Here is a 13,330-nt window from a genome sequence, read left to right on the forward strand (position 1 = left end):
GTCTTTTCCAACCTAGGTGATGCTGTGAGGAAGCAGCTCCTCAGACATGGGGTGTCAAGGCCAGGCAGGGATCGGGGCGGCCTTATAAACCACTTCTGTGGGCTTTTTTGAGAATTTTAACCAAAAGACAGCGTTTCGCAGCCTTTAAATCGAGGCGGCGGCCTCCCCTGAGGCCTCCCGCCCGCCGATTCGCGTTTCGCGCCGCCCCGCCCTCTTCATCGGCGGGCGCGAGCCCGGCAGGGGGCGCTGGCGTGAGGGCGCGGCGGGGAGGCGCCGGGCAATCTCGGTGCCGGGGCGGGGAGGAGGAGCGGGGCCGCGCCGGGACCGTGCGAGGCCCAGGAGGAGGAAGAGGAGGAGGAGGAGAAGAGACAGCGATGGTGAGCGGGGAGTGTGGGGTGGTGGGTCCCTGACTCGGCCGGCACACGGCGGGGCGTCCCGGCGCGGCCTGCGCTGCCCCGGCCCTGAGGCAGCGAGGCCGGGGCCTTGTCCCGGCGGGGGGCGGGTGTGGGCCGGGGGATGTCGGTCGCTTCTCAGGAGCCACTTGGCCGAGCTCGGCCGCCGGCGGGGGGGTCCGGGGCGGCGGGGGGGGCTCCGCCGGAGCCCCCCTACACCGCCCCGGACCCCCCGCCGGCGGCCGGGCGAGGCCCGAGCCGTACCCCTAAACAGGCCGGGGGGGTGTGTGTGTCACTCTTGCAGGCCTGCTAGCCGTGCAGTGCTTTTCTTGTCTCCCACAGGTGTCTAGTTTCAGGGCAGGGAGGATTAGGAAGGATATCTGTGAGTGGCTCTGTGGGTTGGGTGAGGTAGAAACTGTATTTTCCGCTCGTTCTGGATTTTGGTGAAGGTGCCTGAGTTCTGCTAAAAGTTGCTGGCTAATAGGGATCCTGCTTACTTTTTTTTTTTTTTTTTTGGCTAGAAGTAGTAGAGAAGCAAACTCCAGTCGCAACTGGGAGTGCTTGAAATATAGCTGCCTCTGGCACACAGTGGTATGGCATGCATTTTCCGAGTCCTCAAACCTGGAAGGGGTGCTACCTTTTTTTTTTTTCACCCCCCCCCAGGAAGGTACTTTGCAATCGTGGCTGCTACTGGGTGGTAGATGAAATAGTTTCATCTCTGGCTGACTGCCTTTTCCCACTTGGTCAAGGGGAGCGACTGTCCGTGGCCGAACACTCAAGTGCTGTTTCCTCTTCCCACTCTGGCGTGGAGCTGTGTCCAGCCAGTGTGTCACCAACTCTGTGTGAGGGACAAAGGCAGGGTCCGTGGCATGCCTTGTGTCTCTTGGCACGTGTAGTGTGGGGCAGCACCGAGAGCTTGCACGGCTTGTGTTTCGGTTGCTTTCAGCTGCCAAAAGTTAGCTCTTTTGGAACCGAGTAAATACTGCGCACCTTGTGCACGGTGTGGTCTAGACTAGCCTGGGGTTGCAGGAAGCATGCTGTGTGATCAGACTGTTATCACCTTAGTCTCTCTGTGCCAAGGCTTTGCGGAGAAAATAGTTAATTACTGCGTCTGGAAGACCTGCACAGGTCTGTTGTTTTATTTGTTAGACTAGACAGTAGCTATTGCACAGGGTTGCTGGCTTCTGGAAAGCAAATGAAGTTGGCTGTATGCTCAGGGGCTGAAGCTTTCTCAGGAGAAACACTGATACGTAGCGTTTTTTCGAAATTGTAGTTTTACTCTGCGATCCTTCCCATGGCCTTAGCAAAAGGGATTGCGAGGCACTAGAAATTTTCATACCTAGATGAAGAAAAATCTTGCTTCTCCTATGTACTGCACACTTACAGCCTACTAAGTGTTTTCCACCCTCTCACTACCTTTAAAAGTCATAGATGAACCTGGGCAGGGCAGGGTCTGCTGAGATGATACTTTGCTCCTTGCCTCTGATTGCTCCAGTACATGTTTCCACTGTTTGGTGGTATTAAGATAAACCTAATCACAGCGTTTATTGCGTGCGTGTGGTTTGACTGGTGTGGCAGTGATCAAAACCTCGCTGTGACTCCTTTGGCAAAAGGGATTCAATAGAGCCCATTTCCATCAGTACGGATTTTGAGGTGCTGCTCGTCTCTTCTGCCAAACGCATAGTTCTGGCAATAAAAAGGCGTAGTTCCAATCTGATCTCCTCTTGCGTTAGCCGTCTCCCACCACAGGCCCCAGGTGTGTGGTGAGGGTGGTTTCAGAAGGCCTGGTCTGTTCACACTCTTTGGTTTTTGGAAATGGAGTGATGTGTTTTTGACCTAGATCTATTACTGTCCTTCCCTGTGTCCCAGGTGGTCAAAGCCATTCCCTTTCAAGTATTAGCAGGCCTTCCTTCTGCGGTATTTAGTCCTGAAATCCCTTTGTGTACTGACTAAACAGTTATGGCCCTGCTAACTACTGGTTACTGTAGGGATAGGGCTTTTGAAGTAAGTTTTAATACTGTCTTTAGAGCACGATGTGTAACTGAGATTTGGATTCTGTCGATTGATGTTGTAGTAGCAGGCACGTTGGTCTCTTTGCAGTGGGCTGTGGTGATTGTGATATGATTTTCTTTATTCTTTTTTAGAAAAGATTTGCATTTCCTAGAAATTTGCAGGTCAAAGTCACTCGGGAGCCCTTGTGTTCTGGGCGTTTCCATTTTTTTCCCCTCCTAGCTCATCGAGATCCACCCGTGCCACGTATCGGGAAGGGCATGTGGGTAGGTATTACAGGGGCCGAAGGGTTTTGTGCATTGGTGTTGGTAAGATAGCCTTTGAGGACCCTGCACTGTGGTCAGAGTTGCCCAAGAACAGGGCCCTTAACATATAATCGTGGCATTCAGTTTGTGCTGATACTAGGGGCTTTGTCAGAAGCTTGCATAACCCTGCTCGGAAGCTGTGCCAGGTCTTGGTGCTGCCGTTGTTCACGGATGCCCATTCCCAGAACAATTGCCACGCTATCTGCTTTCAGACAGCTCCCGACAAGACTTTATCTTTTAATGCTGCATGTACCTCTGCACGGCACTGAGCTACTCACAAAATGTTTCAAATACATACCCATTTTGTTCTCCAGAAGGCATGCAGAAGGGACTGTGTGATCCGCATCTGAGAGGATGCGGAGGGGAGGAATGACTCCAGATGAGTCCCAGCACACAGGGAACTTAGCGCTTCTTTTATCCTAATTATTGTGGATGCTGGGAGAGGATGTTTCCTTGCAGAAACTGCACCTTCTTGGAGCCGGTGACCCACAAAGAGATCCATAATGGGTTCACGTAGGACATCTATGGAGTCAATCCCATCTCTTAGGATATTTGGGATTTGTGCCACCTGGAGCATGCCTAGATGTTTGCAGAAACTTTGCTTTTATAAATTGGTTTCTTGTAGTGAGCAAAGCGAACAATAAGTAACAACATCTTGTGCGTGTTTTGGGTTAAATGAAATTTGAAATCACACCTAATTTTGGAGTCCTTTGGGCTATTGTAAAACTTCACATTTTTTGAGCCTGAAATCAGCCTTTCTCCATCTTGTTTTGATAGTTTTATGTTCCTTCTCTGCAGTGGAAGCTGGGATGCTGCTGCTCTTACTCTGAGTTGATGCCTTGTTTGTTTTTGTGCTGAAGCTATAATTAACCATTGTCTAACCACTCCCCTTAAACCCTGAGGGCTGGTGGGATAGTATGTATACATTCATTTTGCAGACACTGTATATGGCAAAAAAATAATTGCCATCACTCTAGAAATCACTCTGCCATCACATCATTCAGTATGGCAGCGGTGGAAATAAATGCAACGCAGAAGAAACTGGTGGTACCAAGGAGCTGTGGTAAGATGAGCATAACCTGAATGTGCTTTTCTTTCACGTAGTTCAGCCCATACATCTAAAGGTTCACGATTCTTGATTTCTGAGAGATCCTGTGTCTGATAGCGATCTGTGTGCCCACATCCTTTGGTGAGGAGGGCAGAATGCAGTCCAAACCTCGAGCTATAATTAGGAGCTGACTAACAAATATTCTCTGCTCGGTGCTTATGTAAAGATATTTGTCACTCTGGGGGTGGCAGGGAGGGACGGAGGAGCAGCTTCATTACTGGGGTGCCAATCAAAATACCACAGGCACACGCAGCAACTAGCACCGTCTGAGGCTGAGCTGGTGTTGCTCAGTCCCATTCCCTGGCTCTCGGGTAGGAAGCTGGCTGGCTGGCGGCTGCAGTAGTCACCTGTGGCTAGGCCAGTTAGGCTGCCTAGTTACGCTGGTCGGACGTGCCTTTTGCGGCCAGAGATTGCACAGGCAACAAGGTGTTAGCTAAGGCATGGCTAATTGAAGTCTTCCTTCATCTTAGGAGCAGAATAAATAAATGAAGCTGCTGTGTCGTTGCTGGTTTTGTGCAGTTTATTTTCAGTCAGGAAGCCTTCTGGGAAAAACTTGTTGCATAGGAGCACAGGCCTTAATTACAGCGGCAATACCTGTATTCCGCGAGTAACCGTAATCAGAGTTGACCTAGCTCGTGCAGTAGCTATGAGCAACCTCCCTCTGCCTTGATTTACTACATTGTGTGACACGTCGGCTCTGTTGAAGTGAGGGAAGACGAATGGCACATGCAAACGTTAAGGCTTGGGTACGGGGAGGTGGCCAGAGGGTCTTTGGTCTGGGAAAATGTGTAGATTCAGGTGAAAGCTGAGGATGTGGTTTGATCTTAGCGCCTTCTACTTGCCCAGTGAGCCTAAGACTCGTACAATTGCTTAAAATAAACTTGCCTTTAAAAGCTACTTTTATTCTGTGGCCCACTTTAAATGCTCTCCTGGGGAAAGGAAGATTCTGCTGATAAAACCTTTTTTTTCTACTCTTCTCACAGGTAAACTTTTCTACTTTACAGCATCAGAAACAGGAGGCACTTGTAACAAGTGTGAGGTCCTCCAGTTTATTGGCTTTCTGTTTCTCTTTTTTTTTTTTTTTTAAGGCTTATTTGAGTCCTAAAACTCACAGCTGAGGAAATGCTGTTCTGGCAAAACTGCAAAATGTGCTCTCGTTAGCTTTGGCATTTTTTCCCCCCCTCTTTTTTCTATCATCTCGGACAGAAGAGCATTACTGCAGTTAATTTGTCCTCTTTTGTAGTGGCGTAAGTGCTATCCCTGGAACCAGCTCAGCTAGCTAATGGCTTTTAGAAATAAAGTACTAAGGATGTATTCCTAATCTGTGGAGCTAAAAATTCAATATGTAAACTGCTTGGGTTGCCGAGTGCATTAATATTGGTACAAATGAACACTGCAAGTCCTAATGATAGCAATTAGCATTTTATCTGATACTTGAGTATGTCTTAATGCTCTGAGAATTAAAACCAAATCCTCCAGTAGAGATTTTCCCCCATGCTTTTTAGTGTGCTCATAAGTCGGGCTTTTGAACTGCTTCTAAAATTATCCTATGTCTTGTGAAGCTTTTGCAGGGGGTGGGGGGGAGGTTCTCTTAAGGAAATAAAACTAGTTTATCTAATCTCCTATGATGGGAAGGGAAACCTTTATTTTTTTGATGCCTTCACAAATAAGCGGGTTATTGTCTTACATGAAATTCAGTCCTGTAGATAGGCTTAAAATCAGGCCAGCTTCTTGTTTTTAGCCCAGCTGGGGAAGCAGTAATAGCAGGGGCGAATGAATGCTGTAATCCTGCAAAGCTGGAAGTGCATCCCCTCTTACTGTGTGTGAGGAATGTTTCTTCTGGGTGAGGCTGATTTAGAAAAAAAAAAAATCCACCTGTTTTTTACTCTGGTACGAGCAGCTCCTCCAGGGCTGCAGGGGAAGGGGTTCAAATGGCTTGGCTGAACATAGGCTATTTATTACCCCTGCCTCCTCCCTGTAAAATAAGGAAGTGGCGTAGGGCTGCAACAGTGAGGCTGTAATCACATGTTGTTGGGTGTAGTAAAAACAGAGTACATTCGCATGCAACCTTTTAAATGCCCTATGGTTTCTCAAGGATTACGTTAGTAATTCAGAAAGTAGAGGTCTTGTATCTTGCTGGATGCTTTGGGGCAAAGAGGTGCTTTAAAAACACTTGAGTGTGTAGTTAGCCAGGGAGCTGAGAAATTGTGTTTCGTTGCTAAATTGTCTTCCATGCCAACTTTCAGGTTGTTTTAATCCCTCTTTTTAGTATCCTCCTAGATTGATCCGTCTCATCCTTCAAACTCTTGTAAGTATGAAATAACTGAAGAAGGAGAAAGTGAGAAATACAGACAAAACTTTACCCTGTCAAACTGTATTCTTTGTGCAGTGATCTCAGATTGTTTTTTAAAGCAACAAAGGGAAAGAAATTCTTCAATGACTTAGAATTAACATCGTGAAAATCTTCTTTGTTCAAAACTTGGATGTACCATTGAGTTACCATATATCAGTGCTGGTGTGCACTCTTGTAGCTTGGGGTAACTAAAGGTAAAATATTTTGGTTTGGGTCTCGGTAACAGAAAATGGAGTGGAGGCAGAGCCACAGTGCCCTGTGTATGTGGTAGGCTAAGAGCAGAAAGCTGAGTGTTGCTCATTCATCTGTGATGTCTTCGTTATGCACCTGAGCCTTGTTTGCTGGTAATGTGGCTGAGAATAGACTGCCGTGCAGCAGCGTGCTGGGTTCTGTGGTGCCCTGCATCGCAGGTGTCCCACCTGCACTTTGCTCCTCGGGATCACCTGAAGTTCAGAGTCCAGCAGCCTGAATTTGCAGACCAGAGCACTGGTCTGATAGGCCCTTGGAAAAGAGAGAACAGGAAGGGCCTTTCCGGTGGGTTTGCTTATCGCTGCAGTAGGATGCAAGATTTGCTACCGGTATTGGTTGAGTCTAGAAAAACTGACTTATTTTTCCCCCTGTCCCAGAGGGGAGCTGATGTGCTGCAGAATGCAGTGGTTTCAGTGGGGAGTGTGTGATTTGACAACAAAATGTGCAGTCAGCTGCAGTCTTCTATCCAGAGCTTTCTCCAAGAGTGAGATCAATCTCTTGCCAGATTTATTTTATTTTAGCTTGGCCATTGGCTTAAGTGACTTCTGTCTAGAAGGTCATGTTCCCCTTTGATTTTTGGGCTTATAGCTTACAGTATCCTCCCTCTTCAGGGGAAAAAAGCATAACCCACTTTATATTTGATGCTGTAGCATTTTCTTGCCATCAGTTGAGAACAGCTATTGAGACACCAGCACATTAGTGGCTCCGTTTCCATCCTTTAAAGTGCAGTTCCAAAACTGAATATCCTGGCATTAGCTCCTAGGCAGTGAACCAAAGTCGTTGTTGCTGGTTGAACACTGCTTTCCAGGGATTTTTCAGAGAAGATTGTGCAAACTCGATGAAACTTAAGTACCACCTCTGGTTAGTTGAAAAAGGTAGCTCTTCCCTTAAATTCTAGGGTTAAATCAGCTTTGTGGTGGCTGGATTGGAGGACTGGGCATTAGCTAGGACATTGCCTAATTGCAGCGGTTTATGTGGCTGCCTTGTTTTCAAGGCTGAAGTAGCTGATGTATTTTTAAATTGCCCTTTGCCAAGCAGATGGGTGCTAATTTGACTTATAGCTGAGTGCTGCTCCTCACGAGGAGACCTGGTTTTGCCCAGTTTGGTCTGTGTCCTTTCAGCCTGTGCTGGGACATGTGTGGTATTAGTCCTCTGCAATGAGTTGACACTGTTGTTTTTCTGGAATTTTTTGGCTTTATGTTTGGGTTGCTTAAGTATTTTTAAACTCTCTCACATCATATGCATTTGACTGCTTTTCCAAAGTAGGGAATACTCATTAGTGTTGTTTTTTTGTAAGGAATCCTGCTTTTCTCCATTGATTATTTGGAAGAACTTGGCTTTCTTTAGGCTGTTTGTAGCTTCTCCAGTTGTATTGGAATGACGTGTTGTCTCTAAAGGTGACCTAAAAACAAGTAAATTTAAATGCTTCTTCTGTTGTTGGCTTGACCCAGAAGTGAGGTCTGTAAAGGGTCCTGAGAAGGAAAGTTTTAGCAGTTTTTAATTTAGTGGTTTACCTAGTCTGTGCAAGTCACTCTAACCCTGCCAAGAGTACGACAGCATAGGTATCAAGGGTGTGTTCCTTCCAAGGTTTATTAGCACATCTTTTGAAAGGCTCCATGGACTTTGTCATTTGGAGGGTGAAGCTTTATAGTGCTGGAGATCCCCCCAGAATGCTCCCCAGCAAAATGGGGCAAAACTAGGCTTGATGGTGGGTTAAAAGGGAAGAAGGGTTTGGAAGACTGCTCTGGGGGTGGCTGAAGAAGCTTTAAAAAAAGTGAAGTAAAACACATAACCTTTTGTCTGTAACATGCAACAAACCCCACAAATACTTATTTTTTGGTCATAGCTCCATACAAGGTGTGGTTACCTGGATTCTTCATATCTCTAGACACCTTCTTCCAGAGAATTGTACTGAAGACCCCTGTTTTGGGGAAAATGGCCTTTTTTTCTTTGTGCACATCCAGTTTTCCCCACCCTGTTCTTCTAAGACTCTTGGAGAGAGTGTGCTTTCAAGCTATTGATTAGGTACTTGGGCTCTGTCCCGACAATAATTGCTAGTTTGACATTGTAATTGTTATTGCATCACAGTTTTCTGGTTTTTATTTTGGCAGCAGCAGTGTTTGTCTCTTCCATCCTCTCTTTGTGTGGAAGGTACTAATTAGATCTTAAACTTAACGAGTTGCTGAGTACTTGCATCTTCTTTAAAAATCCAGCCCTAGATACTTAATAGACCTGTTTTGGTGGTGCCTGATGAATGGTGGCTCCTTTCCCACTGGTGTATTGTCGTAGTTCAGTCTTCGCTCGCCACATGACAATTCCTTGGGAAACAATATTAACACAGTTGCTTCTCTTGGGCCTTGGTAAGATCTGGTGGTGAGTCTTGGGGCTGCGAAGCTTGTGTATCTTACTTGTCTGCCCTTGGCACTTCTCTCTGAGTATTTGAAGTCTCTCAAGATGTGTGTTTTTAATCAGTGGCTCTTGACTAGAACTGAATGACAACTATCTCCTACCCATTCTGTTCACAGGAATTAAGGAAAGCATGGGATCTGCCTGCTGAAAAGCACCTTTTTAATAGAGAATAGGCTCATAGACTTTTTGATGCCCAGTTTGTGTGCATTTGAACTTTTCTCGATATCATTCCTGTTTTCCTTTGTGCAGGATGCCATTGTTCCCTACAAGGAAATCCTCCAGATGTATTGGGATAAAGCAACGAGCTTTGTGAATGCCCTGTGTGATGGACTTGAACCCTGGCAACTGGTTGGGTTGACGTTTTCTTCTACGCTTATAAGTGTTTGGCTGCATGGCTTCCTCTTCCAATCCGAGAGTAAGTATTTGAAATGGGGAATTTTCTTGTGTTTGGGGGGAAGGGAGGGAGGATGTAGTTGTTCCTAAGCAGTGGAAGTAAGCAGGGCAAAACGCTTGTTAAAACAGACCTTCTGCTGTCAACTAGTATTAACAAAACCCTCTTCCTAATTAAGGTCAGGGCCTGTGTGATCAATGAAATGCCCCCATTCCTTCAGAGGGTGTGGTAGGCCAGCCTGGAACGCGCCTGCGTCTCCTTCTCTTCCTCTTGTCTCTTGCTTTTGGCTAAACCATTTACTTGTCGCAATACTTGTCTTGCTCAAAACCTGGGGAAATTTATCTGAGAGCTGGGTTCTTGTGAACTTAGTCACTGGTGCAAAGTGTCTGGATAACTCTTGCTCTTGGTTGTTTTCCTTCCTGCTGGGGGAGGAGACGTGGTTTTGATTCGGTGTTGGAGGCATGTTTCATCCTCAGGATGTTCAAGATAATTGCATGTGGTGGTGATGTGTGGATTTTTTTTTTTTTTTTTTCCCCGGAGCATCTTCCTGTTTTGAGTGGTTTCTGATATTGACAGCTCTTCAGTGAGATCTCTTTTGATGAACCTGCAGTTTTCTCTGGCTGTGTGATGGTCAGAGATCACTACCTTGCCCTCAGAGGACAATGTGGTGTTTTTCAGTTCCCACAGGCCTTAGGGTTACACTCCAGTGGCAGTTTGTTAAAAATAGCCAAGTTTTTAACTTGGTGTTTGCTTCTGTGCCTCTCTGTTCCTCAGCCAACCTTTTTTCTTTATAAAGGTGGGAGTAGCTGAATAGTGGGAATGTATGTGGAAGGAACAAAACGGTGTGAAGTTTTTGCTCAGTACAGGCTTAATGTTAGCTTCTTGGCTAGTATTTGTACTGTTGCACAGTATTTTTTTTTAAGAATTGACTAGTTGTTGTAAGATCTGATTAGATTGTCTGAATTTTTCAGGAGTTTGCACTCTTCTCTCACTGTGAAAGCTATTAATGAAACACTGCACACAAAAGTGCAACAGAAATGTTATTGTCAGAGTGTTAACAAGTATTTGCTACAGAATGTGTGAAACTACAATTACTGTCCTGTAGCTTTTCAAAATATAAATGAAGTGAAATATATATGAAGTGGGGGGGGGAAATGGAGATAAAATTGCGAAGTCCTGAAATGGTTGATTTTTAAAGTTTGTTTAGTTATTTCTCGGTGTAAGTGTCCTGTAACTGCGGGTACTCAATTGTAATGCCTCTAGGACTCAAAAGGCATTTTTGGTGGCTATAAACCTTCTGTGTCATCCTGCTTTCATTCCTTTCTTTACAGCTACCCCAGGAGTTTTCTGGTGTTTGTCATCAGTGGCTTCTCTCATTTCAGTATTTGGGCTGTGGTGGAATTTCTGCTCTTCCCTCTGTCTGTCCCCTTCCCCTCAGTCGCCTATTGTTTGCATCACGCGTTTCCTACATCGGATGGCCAGACACCGGGCAAATCCTTGCCATGTTATGGCTGAACTACTATTTCCTCCTTTGTTCCGGGAGCCTGTTTCACGTTGCTGAGTGTTTTTTGTGTTACGGTACTATTCTAGTTTGAAGAGGCAGAAAATAATTTCAAAAAGTATTTTCCCTTTTTTCTGGAGAACCTTACCTTTAGCAAATCCTAAAATCCTTTTCTTTTCTGTAAAATTCCACGTGTGGGTGCAAATTCTCTAGTAAGAAAGAAAACAAGACAAATTACTGAGTCCCATAGATGGCTACTGTTCTGCAAGCCAGATGTTTCTGTAGCATGGTCCACTTCTGAACCTTGCTCTTTGATATGCTCATCTGACTCGCCATGTCCCCTTGGTCACTCTTATTTTAGTTTGGATCAGAAATACTGAGCCTGTATCATGGGCTGTTTCAGAAGTATTGCACTCCAAGTCAGTTTTTTTGTTTCTTAGGTTAATTTCTGACTTTTTGTCTTTCAGGTTTAACATCCCGAACTAAAAAACAGTTCTTTAAACTACTGAGAAAAATGCCATTTGTTGGGGCTATAGTAAGTATTTCAACAGCTTTTATAAATATTATCTCAGGTCCTTGTTTCAGCCTGCATAATGCTCTCGGAGAACTTGCAGTTCTCTGCATCTTTGTTGTAATGTTGCTGTGATCATAATGATTCACAGATACAGATCTGGAAGGTCTTCTGTTGCCACCTGGTTTAATGAAAGGTATAATTTCTAGCTAGTCTTTTTCTCATAGAAAAACTCTCATAAAATGGGGGTGATACCTTTTTTTTTTTTTACAGAATTTTCCTGTAACATTTCCTCATTGTTAGATTTGAAGAAAATAATTTTATTTATGGAGGAAAGGGACAGGTTTGAACTTGTGTTTTTCTTCTGAAACAATGTCTTATTCGTCAGCAAGTGTGAGACAGCCAGGTGCTTGTTGTACAACATGGAAGGATAATTTTTTTAATCAGATGACTGGCCATGATTAGTTTAGAGCTCAGATACCTATTGGCAATAGTTAACATTCTAGCATAAAGATATCAGAAGTTTGTGTAATCATTAAAATGAGACAAGCTTTAGTGTTTGGGGGATGTTTTTTTTTGCATAAAAACTTGAAACTACAGCATGTTTTAGCATGTTAATGACTTAATGATCAAGAAATGCACAGCTTGGTTTATTTTACCTAGTAAATGATGGTATTGCGCTTCATTGTCCTCCTTTCTGCTTGATGTATGGGCATATTTACGCATTGATTTGGGAGGTCAGGTCTGTTATTGGCAGTTTTATCAAATGACAGTAGCAAAGAGGAACTTTTTCCTTTTGCCGTGGACACAAAAGTGGTTCCCGAGTTTCTCCCCCAGCCCTCTGGAAGGGACTAGCATCCTCCTTTTATGTCATGTTAAGTGCCCCAGCTTTCACCTTCTGACTTGAGTAGCCCTTGATCAGATGAATTAATGACTTGTTCTCTTCTGCTTATATTTTTTGTCTGCCTGTTAGCAAAGGACACCTTCTGGGCCCCTTGTATACGGTCCCAATTTTGTCCAGACTTACCTTCTCAGGGCTAGCGCTGTTAAGCTCTCCTGTGCCAGAGGACTCCTGGTGTGTCCTGTCTTTGTACTCTTCCTGCTCTTTGGTAGGCTGATACCTGATAACCTATCAGTTGCTTACAGGAGGCCTTGACTTTGAGGCATTCCAATGTCCAAAAGTCTTTAAAGCTGATGATATCTCAACACCTGTGTTGCCTGGAAGAAGAGTCTCTGGAATGTGTTGTGAGAAGAAGTCTGGGCCTCCTGAACGTAAGGCCTGGGTGGGAAGAAAGAAATCTCCTAACTGTGTCTGTAGTGGAGATTTCTTTATTGTTTCTCTCTATTTTCGTGAGTTTCTTAGCTGTGTGTATGGTGGCAGAGGGGACAAGGTACAAAATAGAATGCATCTGAAGACTTCTGCAAATTAAAAACTGACTTAAAAAGGTTCTGTGAATAAAAATGCAGTATTTTTGCCTTGAGCTTTGTTTTTTGAAGCGTTAAGGGCGGGCCTCAAAGCTCCCACTGTTTGTTGATACCTAGTAAAGAAGCTCTGTCTGACTGTTGTGGTGGTGGTGTCTGTGCTGTTAAATGAAGCACAGCTGAGCAGTGGCCCAAGTGCCACTCTCAGTTGCCCATACTGGTTACTTGGCATGGTTCTGGGCTGTGCCAGCTCCCGTTTCCACAGGCAATTCCCAGTGTGGTTTAGAGACTGGTGTATGCCAGTCCACTATGCCAGACAGCTTGTTTTTGGAGGAAGAGGTTGGTAGGAAGGAGGAGTTGAACCCTGTGGCTGTGGACTCTGCTATGCTTTTTGGTCATAGAGCTGAAACAGTTCCTATCTATTCTGCTCAATAGTATGGATGGAGCTAGTGGGTTCAATTGTGCATGCACTCAACAATTATGTGTAATATGGCCAGCGCCTCTGCTGATAGGATTTTTTTCTCTTTAGATTCAAAAGAAGATTGATGAAGCCTTGAATGATGTCACTTCCAGTTTATCCTTCCTGAAAGATGAAAAGGATTATATCAAAGCGCTTCCAGAGCAAGGCATGAGCCAGCCTGAAGTACTGGAGAAGATGAAAGAGTACAGTTCAAAAGGT

General features: G+C 45.0%; 1 protein-coding gene across 1 annotated transcript in view; it reads left to right on the forward strand.

Moving 5' to 3' along the window:
• Nucleotides 1-286: 286 nt before the first annotated feature.
• The window catches only part of SGPL1 (sphingosine-1-phosphate lyase 1), a 32,151-nt gene continuing 19,107 nt past the window's right edge, over nucleotides 287-13,330 (forward strand). Inside the window, exons 1-4 of the mRNA XM_074830227.1 lie at nucleotides 287-377; nucleotides 9,076-9,241; nucleotides 11,186-11,253; nucleotides 13,181-13,328. Coding sequence (XP_074686328.1) covers nucleotides 375-377; nucleotides 9,076-9,241; nucleotides 11,186-11,253; nucleotides 13,181-13,328 — 385 coding nt within the window. The 5' untranslated portion in view covers nucleotides 287-374. The remainder of the gene's footprint in view (nucleotides 378-9,075; nucleotides 9,242-11,185; nucleotides 11,254-13,180; nucleotides 13,329-13,330) is intronic.

Source organism: Strix aluco, chromosome 7, assembly GCF_031877795.1.
Source record: "Strix aluco isolate bStrAlu1 chromosome 7, bStrAlu1.hap1, whole genome shotgun sequence".
NCBI classification, from domain to species: Eukaryota; Metazoa; Chordata; class Aves; order Strigiformes; family Strigidae; genus Strix; species Strix aluco.